The following is a 19,486-nucleotide window of genomic DNA, read 5'->3' as shown; positions in this document are numbered from 1 at the left end:
GTAAGAAGAGATGAGATTGAGATGGAACAGCCAATAGGTAGGAAGAAGCCCAAAACAACATTGTGTCCCCATAACCAAGTGTTCAAAGTGCTAAAAAAAAAAAAGTGTCCACAAGGATGCAGGTTTGATCCCCAGCTTCTCTCAGTGGCTTAAGGATCTGGCATTGCTGCGAGCTGCAGCATAGGTCACGGATGCAGCTGGGATCTGGCATTGCTGGGATCTGGCATAGGCTGGTAGCTATAGCTCAGATTTGACCCTTAGCCCAAAACTTCCATATGCCACGGGTGCAGCCATTAAAAAAAAAAAAAAAAGTAGGTGAGATTGTGCAGGAAACACAATTATGAGAAGAGAAAGCCTAAGACCAGATCTCTGCATTTAATGGACAAATAGAGAAAAAGGAACTACCGTAGGAGGAGACTGGGGAATTTAAGTCCCAGAAATCGGGAATGGAGGCATTGTAGGCAACACTTTTTACACAAGGAAGCTAGGTATTGAGAGGTGTCTATGGGATGTGGCAACAAGGAGGTTGTCGATGCCTTTGGCTAGGGCGGTGTCTGGGCGCCCAAGACAGATTGCATCACTTTGAGGAGTGAATGAGTGGTCAGGAACTGAAAACGAAGTAAAGATGATGCCTTCAAGAAGTTTAGCTGTGAAGGAAATGAGAGAAAGGTCGGTACCTGGAGTGCGACGTGGGGTTAAAGGAATGTTAAACTTCCTCCTTTACCTTCTTTTAATTACTTTTCCTTATTGGAAAGTCATTTACCTTTTCACTATTACGTCTGTTTTCTTGGCTTCATTTGGGGATGATGGATGGGGTAAGAATTGAAAATATGTAATAACTAGCTTTTGCATTGTGTAGTTAACCCTTTATTTGTGGTAAGAAAATAGCTTTACTTAAAGTCTTAATTGGCTAGATTTTCTCTGTATAATTGTAGATTCTCTAGATAATGAAACATCTTTTTAATGTTTTGCATCTTCTGTTTGTTTTTTAGATCATCCATCGAGATATAAAACCTGAGAATATTTTAGTATCTCAATCAGGAGTTACTAAACTCTGCGATTTTGGTTTTGCACGAACCCTAGCGGCTCCTGGAGACGTTTATACAGACTATGTGGCCACACGCTGGTACAGAGCTCCAGAATTAGTGTTAAAAGATACCTCTTATGGAAAGTATGTATATTTGGGGATCCTGCCTGGCCTTTACTAGCTGTTTCTTTTTTCCCTTGGAGGATCTGTCACCTGTACTACTGACACCGTCGGTCTTCTTTATTTAGGGTGGGGATGGGAAAGCTCGGTCTTCTTTATTTGGGGTGGGGATGGGAAAGCGACACCTCAGAATAGAGCAGAGATGCCCAAGGCTCCTGCCCTGATGCTGTTGATGTTGCCACCTTGCCCTCTGGGGCTGAGGGGCCCCAGCCCCAGAAGACCTGTGCAGACATCCCTTAGGCTGCAACCTCTCTTGCTTTAGGCTATGCCCCACCCTTAACAGAGTTGCCTCACCTGCTTATCTGTAGCCTCTACATTCTGCAAAGATTTAAAAGTCATTTACTGTACTCTGCCAGTGTCACCACAGGAACTGCCAAATTCCCTATTTTCCTGAATACGGCACAATCTTTGCAGAGACTGGCATATAATATTTTTTAAATTGTACTCTTCTAGATGCCTCAAAAAGTAGAGGAATCTCAGTCTAACTATTGTGAAATGGTAGAAATAGTATATGAAACAACAATCTAATAAACAAATAATGAATCTTGAAGAACATAAAGGGACCAAGTCGTATGACCTGATGAGAAGAAATGGCAGGGGTGGTGGATAATTCGCAAATGCTTTTCCATTATGTTTTTATTGTATCTGATATCAATAGGTACTTTCTGCTTGAAACTTGTTCTAAATGCTTTATATGCATTAAATTATCTAATTTTCACAACAACGCTATGATGAAGATATTATTGTTTTATCCCCATTTTAAATGAGAGGACACTAAGGCAGGTTGTGGCTAAAACACTTAAGAAAGGTAAAGCAGTTTGCTCAGAGTTGATCCAGAGTGCCTTTTCACCTGTATTTACTTACTGATGCCCTATGAAGACCACCTCTGTGGTCTGTATAATGGAAATAATAGTGAGACTAGCTTCATAGGTGTGTTGTGAGGATTAGATGATTTAATGAATGAAAAAAAGAAAATATAGTAAAAGTTCAACAATGTAGCCTCCATAAGATCTCTCCCAGTTTTACCCTCTGTTCATGATACACTTAAATTCTTTTTCTGATGTAACCCCCTAATTCCTATCCCTTGCTCCCAAATCATATCCTCTTCTAAATCCTCTTGTACATTATCTATAAATTTTGTTCCAGTTCATATTTAATATGGCCGAGTTCTGTCTAGCTGCTTTTTTTTTTTTGTCTTTTTGCCATTTCTTGGGCCGCTCCTGCAGCATATGGAGGTTCCCAGGCTAGGGGTCGAATCGGAGCTGTAGCTGCCAGCCTACGCCAGAGCCACAGCAACGCGGGATCCGAGCCGCGTCTGCAACCTACACCACAGCTCACGGCAACGCCGGAACCTTGACCCACTGAGCAAGGGCAGGGATCAAACCCGCAACCTCATGGTTCCTAGTCAGATTCGTTAACCACTGCGCCACGATGGGAACTCCTCTAGCTGCTTTTAATATATACTTCTTGTGGAAAGACAAGTGCCTTGAGGATGGATGTAATCTTGTGCTCCACAGGCCACAGTTGGTGCCTTGTATGTTGTCAGCTTGGATTCTGTGCTGCTGAACATTATGTTTGAAATAAATTTGCTAGTGAGTTTTTAAAATGTCTTAAGTTTTAACATTTTTACATTTTATTTATTTATTTATTTTATTTATTTTTTGTCTTTTTTTGTTGTTGTTGTTGTTGTTGCTATTTCTTGGGCCGCACCCGCGGCATATGGAGGTTCCCAGGCCAGGGGTCGAATGGGAGCTGTAGCCACCGGCCTATGCCAGAGCCACAGCAACGTGGGATCTGAGCCGCGTCTGCAACCTACACCACAGCTCACGGCAACGCCGGATCGTTAACCCACTGAGCAAGGGCAGGGATCGAACCCGCAACCTCATGGTTCCTAGTCAGATTCGTTAACCACTGCGCCACAACGGGAACTCCACATTTTATTTTTTATTCACTTATTTATTTATTTGTCTTTTTCTAGGGCTGTACCTGTGGCATATGGAGGTTCCCAGGTTAGGGGTCTAATCAGAGCTGTAGCTGCCAGCCTACACCATGGCCACAGCAATGCGGGATCTGAGCCACATCTGTGACCTACACCACAGCTCATGGCAACTCCGGATCCTTAACCCACTGAGCAAGGCCAGGGATCGAACCTGCAACCTCATCATTCCTAGTCGGATTCTTTAACCACTGAGCCATGACGGGAACTTCCATTTTTACATTTTAAAACATGTAAAACCAAACACAGATACAAGAAAAGCTCACACAACAAGTGTATAGCGCCACCACAAGATGGAAAAATAGAATTTTTCTTACTTCCCCAAAATACCTTCCTGGGCCCTATTCCAGTTACAATACCCTTTTTCTTCTCAGAAGTTACCATGATGTTGACTTTTATTATAATAAGTTCCTTGCATTGTTAATAGTTTTATCACTCAAAAGTATATCTACTTAGTTTAATACAGCCTTTTTATGACAGCTTTTTTTGAGATACAGTTCGTATACTGTACAGTTTACACGCTTAAAGTATACAATTAGGAGTTCCTGTCGTGGCTTAGTGGAAACAAATCTGACTAGCATCCATGAGGAAGGATACAGGTTTGATCCCTGGTCTCACTTAGTGGGTTAAGGATTTGGTGTTGCCCTGAGCTCTGGTGTAGGTCACAGATGCAGCTCAGATGTGGCTTGCTGTGGCTGTGGTGTAGGCCAGTGGCTGCAGCTCTGATTTGACCTGCTGCATGCCAAAAAAAACCAAAAAACAAAAACAAACCAAAAGTGTACAATTCAGTGGGTTTTAGTATATTTTTAGAGTTGTGCAACCTTTACCACAATAAATGAAGAGACACAATGACATCCTACTGTACAGCACAGGGAACTATATCCAATCTCTTGGGATAGAACATGTTGGAAGATAGTATGAGAAAAAGAATGTGTGTATATATATGTATGTATATATATATATATATATATATATATATATATGTATGACTGGGTCACTATGCTATACAGAGAAATTGACATAACATCCTGCATTGCTGTGGCTGTGGCATAGGCTGGCAGCTGTAGCTCTGATTGAACTTCTAGCCTGGGAAGCTCCATATGCCACAGGTACGGCCCTAAAAAGCAAAAAAAAAAAAAATTTAGGGTCAGATTTATCAAAATTTTTTCAAATAAGATGGCTAAGATTCTGATAGGGACTGCCCATCTGTAAATCAGTTTGGAGAACATTGCCATCTTTGCAATGGTTATTATTTTTTTTTTTAAGGGCTGCACCTGTGGCATATGGAAGTTCCCAGGCTAGGGGTTGAATTAGAGCTGCAGTTGCTCACCTACACCACAGCCACAGCAATGCCAGATCGTTTAACCCACTGAGCGAGGCCAGGGTTTGAACCCGCATCCTCATGGATACTCGTCAGATTTGTAACCTCCTGAGCCACAATGGGAACTTCCGTCTTTACAATGTTAAGCCTGCTAATCTATGAACATAAGATTTTTTTTTCATTTATTTAGATCTTTAATTTTTTTCCACTCTATTTTATAACTTTCAGAGCATACGTTTTATGTTTCTTTTGGTGAACTTGTTCTTAAGTATTTTATTCTTTCTGATGCCATTGTGAATCAAATTTTCTTAATTTCATTTTCACATTGTTTTGAGTGTAAAAAGATATAAGTGATTTTTGTATATCTATATTGTATCTTTCAACCTTGCTGAATTTATTCTAATAATTATTTAGTGGATTCCATAGGACCTTCTGTTTGTGTTTTTAGTTTGTTTGTTTTTGGCTGTGCCCGTGGTATGCAGATGTTCCCAGGTCAGAGATCTAACCTGTTCCACAACAATGGCCAGAGCCACAGCAGTGATATTGCTGGAGCCTTAACCCACTGGGCTACATGGAAACTCCCATAGGACATTCTGTATACAAGATCACGTTTTCTGTCTGGGGATAGAGACAATTTTACTTCTTTTCCGGTCTGGATTCCTTCTATTTCTTTTTCCTGCATAATTTCTTTGGCCAGAACCTTGAGCACAATGTTGAACAGAAGTGGTGGGAGCAGACATCTTTGTCTTGTTTCTAATCTCAGGGGGTAAATGTCTAATCTTTTTTTTTTTTGTCTTTTTAGGGCTACGCTTGTGGCACATGAAGGTTCCCAGGCTAGGGGTGGAATCGAAGCTGTAGCTGCCAGCTTATACCACAGCCACAGCAATGTAGGATTCTTAATCCACTGAGCGAGGCCAGAGATTAAACCCACGTCCTCATGGATACTATTCAGGTTCATTACCACTGAGCCATGATGGGAACTCTAAAAATGTCCGATTTTTTACTAAAGTATAATATTAGCTGTGGGTTTTTCACAGATGCCCTTTATCATGTTGACAAAATTTCCTTTTAATTACTAGTTTATCGAGGGATTTTATCATGAAAGGGTGTTAGTCAGATGCCTATATCTGCACCTATTGAGATGATCATGTGAATTTTTGTTTTTTAATCTATTGATGAAATGTATTACATTAATTTATTTTTGCATGTTGAACTAATCTGTGTTTCTGGGATTAAATTTCACTTGATCATGATGTATAATTCTTTTTATATATTGCTGGATTCAGTTTGCTAGTGTTTTATTGAGAATTTTGTGTTCATATTAATGAGAGATAGTCATGTGTAGGTTTTTTTTTCCCTAGCGATTTTTTTGGGGGTCTAATTTTAGTATCAGGATAATACTGGACTCTAAAAAGGAGCTAGAAAGTGTTCATATCTCTTTTATGTTTTGAAAGAGTTTGTCAAGAATTGGTATTAATTCTTTTTAAATATTTGGTGGAATTCAATAGTGAAGCCCTCCGGGCCTGGGCTTTCATTTATGTGTGGTTTTTTCCTTTTTCCTTTTGCCATGCCTGTGGCATGTGTAAATTCCTGGGCCAGGGATTGAACAGCAGGCACCCGGGGCCACAGCAGTGACAACACTGGGTACTTAACCTGATGAGCCATCAGGAAACTAGCTCTAGTGTATATAGTTTTTGATTATTAATTCAAATTTTTCACTTGATGTAGGTTTATTTATATTGTCTGTTTCTACTTGAACCAGTTGCAATAGTTTGTGTCTTTCTCAGAAACTGTTCTTTAATCTAAGTTCTCTAATTTGTTGGTGTACAATTATTTGTTGTATTTTTTATAGTGCTTTTTGTTTTCCTTAGGTTGGTAGTTGTGTTACTTTAATTTTTGATTCTAATAATTTGAATCTTCACTCTTTTTTTATTAGTCATTCAAGCTAAATGTCAGTTTTACAAAGAAACAGGCTTTGGTTTCATTAATTTTCTCTAATTTAAAGAATTCTGGGAGTTCTCGTCGTGGCACAGTGGTTAACGAATCCGACTAGGAACCATGAGGTTGCGGGTTCGATCCCTGCCCTTGCTCAGTGGGTTAACGATCCGGCATTGCTGTGAGCTGTGGTGTAGGTTGCAGACGCGGCTCGGATCCTGTGTTGCTGTGGCTCTGGCATAGGCTGGTGGCTACACCTCCGTTAGACCCCTAGCCTGGGAACCTCCATATGCCGTGGGAGCGGCCCAAGAAATGCCAAAAAGACAAAAAAAAAATTCTGTTGCATTAATTTTTATTCTAATAATTTTCTTCTATTTCCTTCCTATTGTTCTAGTTTGCTCCTCTTTTTCTAGTGTCTTATGGTTATAGATTTTAAATTTGCCTTAATTCTTTTTTTTTTTTTTTCTTTTTGCCTTTTCTAGGGCCACTCCCAAGTGGCATATGGCAATTCCCAGGCTAGGGGTGTAATTAGAGCTGTAGCTGCTGGCCTATGCCAGAGCCACAGCAACATGGGATCTGAGCCGCATCTGCAACCTACACCACAGCTCACAGCAACGCCGGATCCTTAACCCACTGAGCAAGGCCAGGGATCAAACCTGCAACCTTATGGTTCCTAGTTGGATTCGTTAACCACTGTGCCACAACAGGAACTCCTTTTGGAAGTTCTTTAATCACAGTTTCAATTTCAGTTCTTGTGATTGGTCTGTTCATCTTTTCTATTTCATCTTGGTTTAGTCTTGGAAGATTGTACCTTTCTAAGAATTTGTCCATTTCTTCTAGGTTTTCCGTTTTATTGACATATATTTACATATAGTAGTCTCTTATGATCCTTTGTATTTCTGTGATGTCTGTTGTTATTTTTCCTTTTTCATTTTTAATTTATTGATTTGAGTCTTCTCTCTTTTTTTCCTTGATAAATCTGGCTAAGAGTTTATCAATTTTGTTGATCTTTCCAAAGAACCAGCTTTTCGTTTCATTGATCTTTTCTATGGTTTTCTTCATTTCTAATTTCATTGATTTCTGCTCTGATCTTTATGATTTCTTTCCTTCTACTAACTTTAGGTCTTGTCTGTTCTTCTCTCTCTAGCTGCTTTAGATGTTTATTTGAAATTTTTCTTGTTTATTTTAGCTTTTTCTTGTTTCCTGAGGTGGGCTTGTGTTGCTATAGACTTTCCTCTCAGAATGGCTTTTGCTGCATTCCATTGGTTTTGGAGTGTCCTATCTTTGTTATCATTTGCTTCTAGGTATTTTTTAATTTACCCTTTGATTTCTTCAGTGATCTGTTGGTTGTTTAGTAGCATGTTGTTTAGTCTCCACGTGTTTATGTTTTTTGCAGTTTTTTTCTTGTTGATTTCCTTCCAGTCACATAGCGTTGTGGTCGGAAAGATGCTTGATATGATTTCAGTTTTCTTAAAGTTACTTAGGTTTGATTTGCAGTCCAGGATGTGATCAATCTTAGAGAATATTCCCTGTGCACTTGAGAAGAATGTGTATTCTGTTGCTTTTGGATGGAATGTCCTATAAATACCTATTAAGTCCATCTGGTCTAATGCTTCGTTCAGGGCCTGTGTTTCCTTATTGATTTTCTGTCGGGATGATCTGTCCATTGTTGTAAGTGGGGTGTTAAAATCCCCCACTATTATTGTGTCATTGTCGATTTGTCCTTTTAAGGTTGTTAGCAGTTGCCTTAGGTATTGTGGTGATCGTATGTTGGGTGTGTAGATATTTAAAATTGTTATATCTTCTTCTTGGATTGATCCTTGGATCATTATGTAGTGACCTTCCTTGTCCCTTAAAATATTCTTCATTTTAAAGTCTATTTTATCTGTTATGAGTATTGCTACTCCAGCTTTCTTTTGATTCCTGTTTTCTTCCATCCTCTCACTTTCAATTTGTATGTGTCCCTAGAAGTGAAGTGGGTCTCTTGAAGACAGCATATATATGGATCTTGTTTTTGTATCCATTCAGCCAGTCTGTGTCTTTGGTTGGGGAGTTTAGTCCATTAATGTTTAAGGTAATTATTGATATGAATATTCTTTTTTTTTTTTTGTCTTTTTGCCATTTTCTTGGGCCGCTCCTGCAGCTTATGGAGGTTCCCAGGCTAGGGGTCGAATCAGAGCTGTAGCCGCCGGCCTATACCAGAGCCACAGCAATGATATGCATATTCTTATTGCCATTGTTTTTTTCCCGTAGGCAGAATTTTTTTTTTTGGTCTTATTGCCATTTTATTAATTGCTTTGGATTTGTTTTTGTTGCTATTTTTTCTTCTCTTCTCTTGTTCTTTCCTCTTCTGGTTTGATGACTATCTTTAGTGTTGTATTTGAGTTGATTTTTCTTATTTGTGTATCAATTGTAGATTTTTGATTTGCAGTTATTCTGAAGTTTTGATATAAGTCTATATATATGTATGAGATTGTTTTAAGTTGTTGGTCTCTTAATTACAAGTGCATTTCCAGTGTCCTGCATTTGTACCCACCTCTTCTCATGATTTCTGATTTTGGTGGCATAATTGTGCATGGATGATTTCATATCTTTACTATATATATACCTTTACTGGTGAGCCTTGTCATTTGTGTTATTTTTGTTTCTGGTTGCAGCCTTTCGTTTTCTGCCTGGAGAAGTTCCTTTAGTATTTGTTGTAAAGCTGATTTAGTGTTGCTGAATTCTCTTAGCTTTTGCTTATCTGTGAAGCTTTTGATTTCTCCTTCAATTCTGAATGAGAGCTTTGCTGAGTAAAGTAATCTTGGTTGGAGTTTTTTTCCTTTCATCACGTTAAGTAAATCATGCCACTCCCTTCTGGCCTGCAGAGTTTCTGCTGAAAAATCTGCTGATAACCTTATTGGGGTTCCCTTGTATGTTATTTGTTTCTTTTCCCTAGCTGCTTTCAATATTTTCTCTTTGTCTTTAATTTTGGTCAGTTTGATTAATATGTGTCTCGGGGTGTTCCTCCTTAGATTTATTTTGTATAGTACTCCTTGTGCTTCCTGGATTTGAGTGAGTGGTTCCTTTCCCATGTTAGGGAAGTTTTCAGCTATTATCTCTTTAGTATTTTTTCTGTCCCCTTCTCTCTCTCTTCTCCTTCTGGCACCCATACAATACGGATGTTGGTGCATTTCATGTTGTCCCAGAGTTCTCTGAGACTCTCTTCATTTTTCAATCTTTTTTCTCTTTTCTGTTCCACATCCGTAATTTCCACTAATCTGTCCTCCACCTTGCTTATTTGTTCTTCTCCATCCTGTATTCTGCTGTTAGCTGCTTCTAGTGAATTTTTTATTTCAGCTATTGCATTTTGCATCTCTTCTTGTTGATGAGTTTTATATCTTGTATCTCTTTGGTCAGTGTTTCCTGTAAGTTATCCATCTTTGCCTCCAGTTTATTTCCAATGTCTTGCATCATCTTCAGCATCAATAGTCTAAAGTCTTTTTCCTGGAGACTGAGAATCTCCTGATCACTTAGCTGTTTTTCTGGGGATTTTTCTTTCTCCCTCATCTGAGTTATAGTTCTCTGTCTTTTCATTTTCATAGGTTTTTAGTGTGGTGACCTTTTTACAGATATTAGAGTTTTAGCCTCTCTTACTTCTGGTGTCTGCCCCCCTCTGTGGCTGAATTTGGTACAGGGTCTTGCTGTAGGCTTCCTGATGGGAGGGGCTAGTGCCTACCCACTGGTAGGTGGAGCCGATTCTAATCCCTCTGTTGGGTGGGACTTAGTCTCTGGATGGCATTAGAGGCAGCTGTGTGCCTGAGGGGTCTTTAGGTAGCCTGTTTACTGAGGGGCGGGGCTGCAGTCCTCACCTGGATTGTTGTTTGCCCTGGGGCTTCTCAGCACTGATTGATGGGTGGAGCCATATTTTCCCAAAGTGGCCACCTCCAGAGTAAGGCACGGGCTGCTGAATATTCCGAGAGCTTTGCCTCCAATGCCCTTCCCTCACAACAAGCCACATTCACCCCTGTTTTCCTAGGAGGTCCTCCAAGAACTGCAGTCAGGTTTGACCCAGATTCCTATGGAGCCTTTGCTTTGCCCTGGAACCCAGTGCACGTGAAAGTCTGTGTGTGCCTTTTAAGAATGGGGTCTCCATTTCCCCCAGTCCCATGGAGCTCCTGCACACAAGCCCCACTGGCCTTCAATGCCAAATGCTCTGGGGACTCTTTCTCTCAGTACCAGATCCCCCCATGTGAGAGTTTGATGTGAGGCTCAGAACTCTCACTCCTGTAGGTGAGTCTCTGTGAGTTCCCGTTGTGGCTCAGGGGTAACGAATCTGGCTAGCATCCATGAGGATGCGGTTTCGATCCCTGGCCTTGCTCAGTGGGTTAAGGATCTGGTATTGCCGTGAGCTGTGAGGTAGGTTGCAGACATGGTTTGGATCCTGTGTTGCTGTGGCTGTGCCATAGGCTGGCAGCTACAGCTCTGATTTGACCCCTAGCCTGGAAACTTCCATATGCCACCAGTGCAGTCCTAAAAAAGCCCAAAAAAATAGCGTAATGATTTGACTTACAGACATCGTGAAATGATTATTATAAGAAGTGTAGTGAACATCCATCATCTTGCCTAGATACAAAATTAAAGAAATAGGAAAAAAATGTCCTGTGTGATCAGAGCACTTAAGATCTAATCTCTTAACAACTTTCATATGTAATGTATAGCAGTGTCAATTATATTTATTCTATTACCCCTAGTATTTATTTATCTTATATCTGGAAGTTTGTACCCTTTTTTTGGCCACGTACACGGCATGTAGAAGTTCATGGGCCAGGGCTCAAACTCATGCCACAGAGGTGACAATGCCAGATCCTAACTCACTGAGCCACCAGAGAACTCCTGGAAGTTTGTACCTTTTGTCTACCTTCATCCATTTCCCCCTCCCCCCACACCCCTTGCCTCTGTTGTAACCACATATTTGATCTCTTTTTCTATGTGTTTGTTTTTAAATTATAATTGACATACAGTGCTCCCTTAGTTCCTGGTATACAACACAGTGATTTGATATTTCTATACATTTTAAAATGATTTCCATGATAAGTTTAGTTACAATATGTCATCATACAAAAATATTACATGGTTATAGACTGTGTTCCCCATATTGTACATTTTATCCTGTTGACTTATTTTGCTACTGGAACTTTGTATCTTTTAAACTTTCTTACCTGTTTCTCTCCTCCCCGCACTCCCCTTCCCTCTGTCAATTACATTTTTGTTCTCTGTATTTATAATTTTGTTCTGATTTGTTTTGTTTTTAGATTCCACATGTAAGCAAAAGCCTACAGTATTTTTTCTCTGTCTGAATTGTTTCATTTAGCATAAAACCTTCTAGGTACATCCATGTTGTCACAAATGGCAAGATTTTATTCTTTTTTTATGGTTGAGTAATATGCTGTATTTATATATCTTTATCATAAGTAATTTTGCCTGTGCTCATTATTTTTATGTGGACTTGAATTACCATCTGGAGTCACTTGTTTTTAAGCTGAAGAACTTCCTTTAGTATTTCTTGTTAGGCAGGAATGCTGATAAATTCTCTTAGTTTTTGTTAATCTGGGAAAGCCTTTATTTCACCTTCATTTTTTAAAAATAACTTTGCTGGATATAGGATTTTTCGTTAACAATTTTTCTTTGAGCATTTTGTATATGTTATAACACTTCTATCTGGCCTAGATTGTTTTTACTGAGACATCAACTGATAATCTCATGGGTATTCCTTTGTAAGTGATAAGTTATTTTTCCTTTGTAAGTGATAAGTTATTTTTCTCATGGGTATTCCTTTGTAAGTGATAAGTTATTTTTCTCTTGTTTTGAAGTCTTTCTCCTTATCTCTGACTTTTGGCTCTTTTACTGTGAGTGTCTGTGGATTTCTTTGCATTTATCTTAATTGGAGTTTGTTGAGCTTCTGGGTTACTATTATTTAGTAAGTTTAGACTACTTTCATCTATTATTTCTTCTAATATATTTTTTCTTTTTTCTTTCTCTCTTCTACTCTGGTACTCCCATTTATGTTTTTTGTTTTTGGTTTTTTTTTTTTTTTTTTCATTTTTGGGACCGCTCCTGCGGCATATAGAGGTTCCCAGGCTAGGGGTTGAATCGGAGCTGTAGCCATCTGCCTACACCAGAGCCACAGCAACACAGGATCCAAGCCACATCTGCAACCTACGCCACAACTCACGGCAACGCCGGATCCTTAACCTGCTGAGCAAGGCCAGGGATCAACACATGGTTCTTAGTCGGATTCGTTAACCACTGAGCCACAACGGGAACTCCTCATTTATGTATGTTGATGTGTTAATGATGTCCTATGTTTTTCTGGGACTGTGTTCCTTTTTTTTTTCATTCTTTTGTCTGTTATTTGGCTTAAATCATTTTCAGTGTTCTATCTTCAAGCTCACAAATTCTTCTTCCTCTTCAAATCTGTTGAGCCCTCTAGTGAATTTAAAATTTCAGTTATTGTATATTTAGACTCCATAATTTTCACTTATTGCTTTTTAAAAACAATTTATATTTTTAATGTTATCTATTTGAAGTCAGTATATCTTCCTTTATTACTTGAATCATACTTCCCTTTGGTTCTGTGAACATATTTATAATGGTTATTTCGAAGTTTTTTTCTGGTGTATGGGTCATACCTCATAGGTTTTTTTTTGCGTGCCTCATAATTCTTTGTTAGAATTTGAACATTTCAGGTAAAATATTGTATCAACTCTGGACATATGACTTCCCCTGGGGCTTGCTGTTGTTATTTGCTTGTTTATGTTATAGTGACCAGCTGTATTGTTTTAGTGAAATCTCCCACTCTCCACTCCTGCCACAGTGTTAAGCCTCTGTAGTTGCCTCTGCAAAGAGTTACAGCTTTATGTAGGCCCGTAACTACCCTGGCTTGACATTGGTATTCGTAGTTGATTTTTCTTTTTCTGACCATGCACAGCTATTAACTCCATCAATTGATGGCTGATTGATCTCTTGCTTTCAAGACTGTCCCAGGGCTTAAATTAATTATCTGGATTGTATCTTGAGTAAATCCATGAGTCTCTTCCCAATTGCCTTTCGCTCTACCCTCCACTGTTCTTAAGAGCACCCCCTTAAGTTTGTACTTCTTCACATTGTTGCAAGTGAAGTAATTTCATTTGGAAGAACTTAGGAGTTATATATATTTTAAAGCCTTCTTTTTCTCTCTGGCAAAATCTCTTGATCCAGGGCTCTGAAGCTGGGGTGTAAGGTTAGTGTCTTTAAGTGACTTTGCTGCTCTAGGAGCTGAATGTTCAGTGGAATGTAAGGAAGCAGAAGCCGGAGGTCCTCAGAGCTTACATCTCCTAGTGTGGACTCATCACTTCATGGGACAGTGAAGATGCTCTTGGGCCCCAGTATTGTCAGTGTGCCACACCCCAGCTAGAATGAGTAGGGGCTGGTCAGAAGAAGGGACCCCACCTCTTGACCACACTCTCCTGGGTCTTAGACTCAGGAATAGGTAACAGGGGCAATATGAGAAATACTGAAGCTCCCCTCCTGAAAATAAAGCCCTCTGATTTGGAGCTAGGGGAAAAGGAAGCCCTAAGTTCTGTGCTGGAACAGTATAGGTAGAGTCTTTACCTTACTGAGCTAGAATGGAGGAGAGACACAGTGGTCTCCAAATACTACAGAGTCATCTTTCTTAACAGTTTTTATAGATTTTCTACTATTTGCTGTTTGCCCTTTGAACTATTTCTAGAGGTTTTAATTGTGAGGGTTTTTTTCATAATTTTCACCAGTTTCACTGACAAGTAGGTCATCATTTCTCCAAGTCTTTCTTCCATGTGATTCTTTTTAATCCCCCTGTTAGTCCTGCATGTTAGACTAGGACTTGATTGTATTCCAGATAATTCCTTTATAGCACTGCAGTGACAATCACCTATATGTATTCTGTCTCCTGTTGCTCTTGAAAGACCTGCCTACATAATTCTTGACATTTTTATAGATAATGCCTTACCTTACCTAAGTGAACTATGTAAGTTCAGAATAAGCTGGGGAAAAGTGAACTGATTTGTGTAGGAGTGTTTTTAGTTTTAGTGCCTCTGTTAAAAGAGGAGGTAAGTGAGTAGGAATTTCATACTGTAGTGAGAGTACTTAAAATAATTTTCTTAAAATTTTGAAGGCTATAATTTGGCCCTAATTTTACTGATTAAGTTCTTAAAACTTGTGAAGTAAGCAGGCTTTTAAGTTCCTGTTATATTATCCACTTGCTGTTGTGCTATGGACTTGAAGAATTGTATACACTACAATTAAGTCATTTATTCCTTAAAATCATTATCTAGCAATACACACACACACACACCTCCTTTCTTTTAAACAAAAATAGGAACATACTATATATATTGTACAGAACTTTGCTTTTTTTCTCTTTTAATTTTTAAAATTAATATACTTTACTTTTTAGCAGTTTTAGGTTTACAGAAAAATTGAGCAGAATTGCATGGTTTCTCATATATCCCCTCTACTGCACCCCCACAGCACAGTTTCCTTATTTTTATTTTATGATTTTTATTTTTTCTATTATAGTTGATTTATAGTATTCTGTCAATTTCTACTATACAGCAAAGTGACCCAGTCATATATATATATTTTCTTTTTCTCACATTATACTCCATCATGTTCCATCACAAGTGACTAGATATAGTTCCCTGTGCTGTACAGCTGGATCTCATTGCTTATCCATTCCAAATGCAATAGTTTGCATCAACTAACCCCAAACTCCCAGTACATCCCACTCCCTTCTTCTCCCCCTTGACAACCATAAGTCTCTTCTCTAAGTCCATGAGTTTCTATTCTGTGTAAAGTTTCATTTATGCTATATATTAGATTCCAGATTTAAGTGATATCATATGGTATTTGTCTTTCTCTTTCAGACTTGCTTCACTTAGTGTGAGAGTCTGTGGTTCCATCTGTGTTGCTGCAGATGGAATTATTTTGTTCTTTTTTATGGCTGAGTAGTATTCCATTGTGTATGTATACCCCATCTTCTTAATCCATTCATCTGTTGATGGACATTTAGGTTGTTTCCTTGTCTTGGCTGGTTTTCTTACTGTTAACATATACTTTAGTTTGGTACATTTGTTAGAATTAATTAAAGTCCCCTAGTTTACATTAATATTTAATCTTTGTATTGTATTTCCTATGGAAATTGACAAATTGTAATGTAATGTATCTACCATTACAGTATCATACAGAAAATTTTCACATCCCCTAATTCCTCTGTGCTGTATTTTTTTTATCTTTCCCTCCTTTTCTCTGAAACCCTGGCAACTACTGATCTTTTAAATATTTCTATATGCTTACCTTTTACAGAATGTTGTTTGATTGGAGTCATATATTATGTGGCATTTTCAGACTTCTTTCACTTAACAATGTGTATTTTAGGAGTTCCCGTCGTGGCGCAGTGGTTAACGAATCTGACTAGGAACCATGAGGTTGCGGGTTTGGTCCCTGCCCTTGCTCAGTGGGTTGATGATCCGGCGTTGCCGTGAGCTGTGGTGTAGGTTGCAGATGCGGCTTGGATCCCAGGTTGCTGTAGGCCGGTGGCTACAGCTCCGATTCGACCCCTAGCCTGGGAGCTTCCATATGCCGCGCGGGAGCGGCCCAAGAAATAGCAAAAAGACAAAAAAAAAAAAAAAAGAAAGAAAGAAATGAGCTTTCAAACCATTAAAAATATAAAGGAACCAGGGAGTTCCCGTCATGGCTCAGTGGTTAATGAATCCGACTAGGAACCATGAGGTGGTGGGTTCGATCCCTGGCCTTGCTCATGGGTTGACGATTTGGCGTTGCCATGAGCTGTGGTGTAGGTCACAGACGCAGTTTGGATCCCAGGTTGCTGTGGTTGTGGCATAGGTCGGCGGCTACAGCTCCAATTAGATCCCTGGCCTGGGAACCACCATGTGCCGTGGAAGCAGCTCAAGAAATGGCAAAAAGACAAAAAAAAAAAAAGACAAAAATATAAAGGAACCTTAAAATATACTTTTTTTTGTCTTTTGTCTTTTTTGTTGTTGTTGTTGTTGCTATTTCTTGGGCCGCTCCCGCGGCATGTGGAGGTTCCCAGGCTAGGGGTCGAATTGGAGCTGTAGCCACTGGCCTACGCCACAGCCACAGCAACGTGGGATCCGAGCCGCGTCTGCAACCTACACCACAGCTCACGGCAACGCCGGATCGTTAACCCTCTGAGCAAGGGCAGGGATCGAAGCCGCAACCTCATGGTTCCTAGTCAGATTCATTAACCACTGCACCACGACGGGAACTCCAGAAAGCTCATTTCTTTTTATCACTAATATTCCATTGTATATATGTATGACAGTTTGTTTATCCATTCACCTAAGTAAGGGCATCTTACCTATTTCCAAGTCTTGGCAATTATGGATAAAACTGCTATAAACATATATGTGCAATTTTTTTGTGGACATAAGTTTTTCAGCTCATTTGGCTAAATACCAATGAATGTAGTTTTGCTAGATTGTATTGTAAGACTGTTAGAATTATCAAACTGTCTTCTAAAGTGACTATATCATTTTGCATTCCCACCAGCAATGCATGAGAGTTCCTCTTGCTCTACATTCTCACCAGCATTTGGCGTTGTCATTGTTTTAGATTTTAACCATTCTGATAGGTGTTTAGTGGTATGTATGTATTTCATTATTGTTTTATTTATTTTATTTTATTTTATTTTATTTTTTTTGCTATTTCTTGGGCCACTGAGCAAGGGCAGGGACCGAACCCGCAACCTCATGGTTCCTAGTCGGATTCGTTAACCACTGCGCCACGATGGGAACTCCCATTATTGTTTTAATTTAGTGTTCTCTGATAACATATGATGTTGAGCATCTCTTTTTTTTTTTTTGCTTTGCTTTTTTAGGGCTGCACATTTAGTATATGGAAGTTCCCAGACTAGGGGTCGAATAAGAGCTGCAGCTGCCGGATTACATCACAGCCACAGCAACGCAGGATCCAAGCTGAGTTTCTGACCTATACCACAGTTCATGGCAACACCGGATCCTTAACTCACTGAGCAAGGCCAGCAATAGAACCTCTGTCCTCATGGATATTAGTTGGGTTCGTTTCCACTGAGCCATAACAAGAACTCCTGAACATCTTTTTGTATGCTTGTTTGCCATGTGTATATCTTCTTTGGTGAGGTGTCTGTTCAGATATTTTGCCCAGTTTTTCAACTGATTTTTTTTTCTTATTTTTGAGTTTTCAGAGTGCTTTATATATTTTGGACACAAGCCATTTATCAGATAATGTGTTTTGCAGTTCTCCAACCTGTGGCTTATCTTTTCATTCTCTTAACAGTGTCTTTCATAGAGCACAAATTTTAAATTTTAATGCTGTACTACTTATCCTTTTTTTTTTCTTTTGTGGATTATGCTCTTAGTGTTGTATCTGAAAACTCATCACCAGGAATTCCCTGTTGGCTCAGTGGGTTAAGGATCCAGCGTTGTCACTGCTGTGGCAAGGATTTGATCCCTGGCCTAAGAACTTCTGCATGCCATGGGTGTGGCCAAAAAGAAAAAATACTCATCACCAAATCTAAGGTCATATAGATTTTCTCCTATATTATTATCTAGAAGTTTTGTATTTTTTGTATATTACATTTAGGTCTATGATCTGTTTTGAGTTAATTTTTGTGAAAGGTGTAAGATCTATGTCTGGATTCATTTCTTTTTGCATATTGATTTCCAGTTGTTCCATTACATCTGTTGAAAGGACTTTCCTTTCTTTCCTGAATTTCCTTTGCCCCTTGATCAAAGATCAGTTGAGGTCATTTCTGTAGGTCTATTTCTTGGCGCTCTACTCTGTACTTTTGATCTGTTCATTTCTTCACCAGTGTAATGCTGTCAAGTTTACTGTAGCTTTGTACTACATTTTGAAGTTAGATAGTGTCTTTCCTCTGACTTTCTTCTTCTTCAACATTATGATGGCTTTTCTGGTTCTATTGCCTTTCCATATAAGCTTTAGAATCAATTTATTGATCTCCAAATTGGATTTTGATTGGGATTACATTGACTCTAGAGATCAAGTTGGTAAGAACTGACATCTTTACAATATTTAGTTTTCTTATCCGTGAACATTGAATATCTCTCCGCTTATTTAGATCTCATTTGATTTCTTTTTTTTTTTTCAGAATATAATCCATTTTACTTCAATAATATACTGTCGGATGATTAAATACAGGATGCACAGCCTAGTTCAATTACTCTCACTCTCTGCCATCTTAGGCTCTCAATACATGATAAATGCACTCAAAGCTGTCAATAAATATCTACTAGAGAAAGAAGGGAAGGGGTTTACTTTTGTGGCGTGTGGGGGGGGGTGGTCCTCAAAACGTTGTGACTATGATTAAAGGACAGTCTCACTTGAAAGGGAACAGCACGTTTGAAAGACAGTCTTTTACCTGTAACACTGTACTGTACCTCACACAGACTTACATGTTGTCACACGGTCAGCAGTCACCTGAAATACCGCCAAGTATCAGACTGGCCGAAAAGCGTCAAGTATGTCACAGACTACGGTAAATGCTGCAGAGCTAAGCGGAAACTCTCTAAGACAGGCCTTAGCACGATTCACTTTAGTCAAGTTATAAGGGCCTATTCTTGAAACCTCAGCAAAGGTTAGAGAAAACGAGCTCAGCGGCCCAGGTTCTAAAATCCTCTTGTTTGGCATTTCTATTCCAACAGAATTTTAAAATATCGCAAGGACTAGTATAAACAGGAAAATGGCTTAACATCTAAGAAACATGATAGAAACTAGGAAAAGCAACCCTCCAAACTCCAAATTTCCACTTGCAGCCACAGGAGCAGCGGCACAACCGTGTGGGGAGGAGATAACCAGCCTCTCCCTCATTTGATTTCTTTAATGATACGTACTTTTTTTCACTTGAGAGTTTATTTTAGAGCTCATTTTATATTAACGCAAACAAATAGACCTACCTCATTCTTTAAAGACCTGAGTAATATTTCGTTGT

At 39.1% G+C, this 19,486-nt stretch overlaps 1 protein-coding gene across 4 annotated transcripts in view; it reads left to right on the top strand.

The window, feature by feature from the left end:
• The window catches only part of CDKL3 (cyclin dependent kinase like 3), a 64,530-nt gene that overhangs the window by 16,106 nt on the left and 28,938 nt on the right, over positions 1-19,486 (top strand). For 3 of the 4 annotated variants that reach the window (XM_047778633.1, XM_047778632.1, XM_047778631.1), the window contains exon 4: positions 993-1,171. In XM_047778633.1, coding sequence (XP_047634589.1) covers positions 993-1,171 — 179 coding nt within the window. Of the gene's footprint in view, positions 1-992; positions 1,172-19,486 lie in introns of those variants that run through there. The other variant, XM_047778634.1, reaches the window with a different exon arrangement.

The sequence above is a fragment of the Phacochoerus africanus genome, chromosome 4 (assembly GCF_016906955.1).
Source record: "Phacochoerus africanus isolate WHEZ1 chromosome 4, ROS_Pafr_v1, whole genome shotgun sequence".
NCBI classification, from domain to species: domain Eukaryota; kingdom Metazoa; phylum Chordata; class Mammalia; order Artiodactyla; family Suidae; genus Phacochoerus; species Phacochoerus africanus.
Note: the sequence above shows the minus strand (reverse complement) of the source record. Positions and strands in the feature narration are given on the sequence as shown.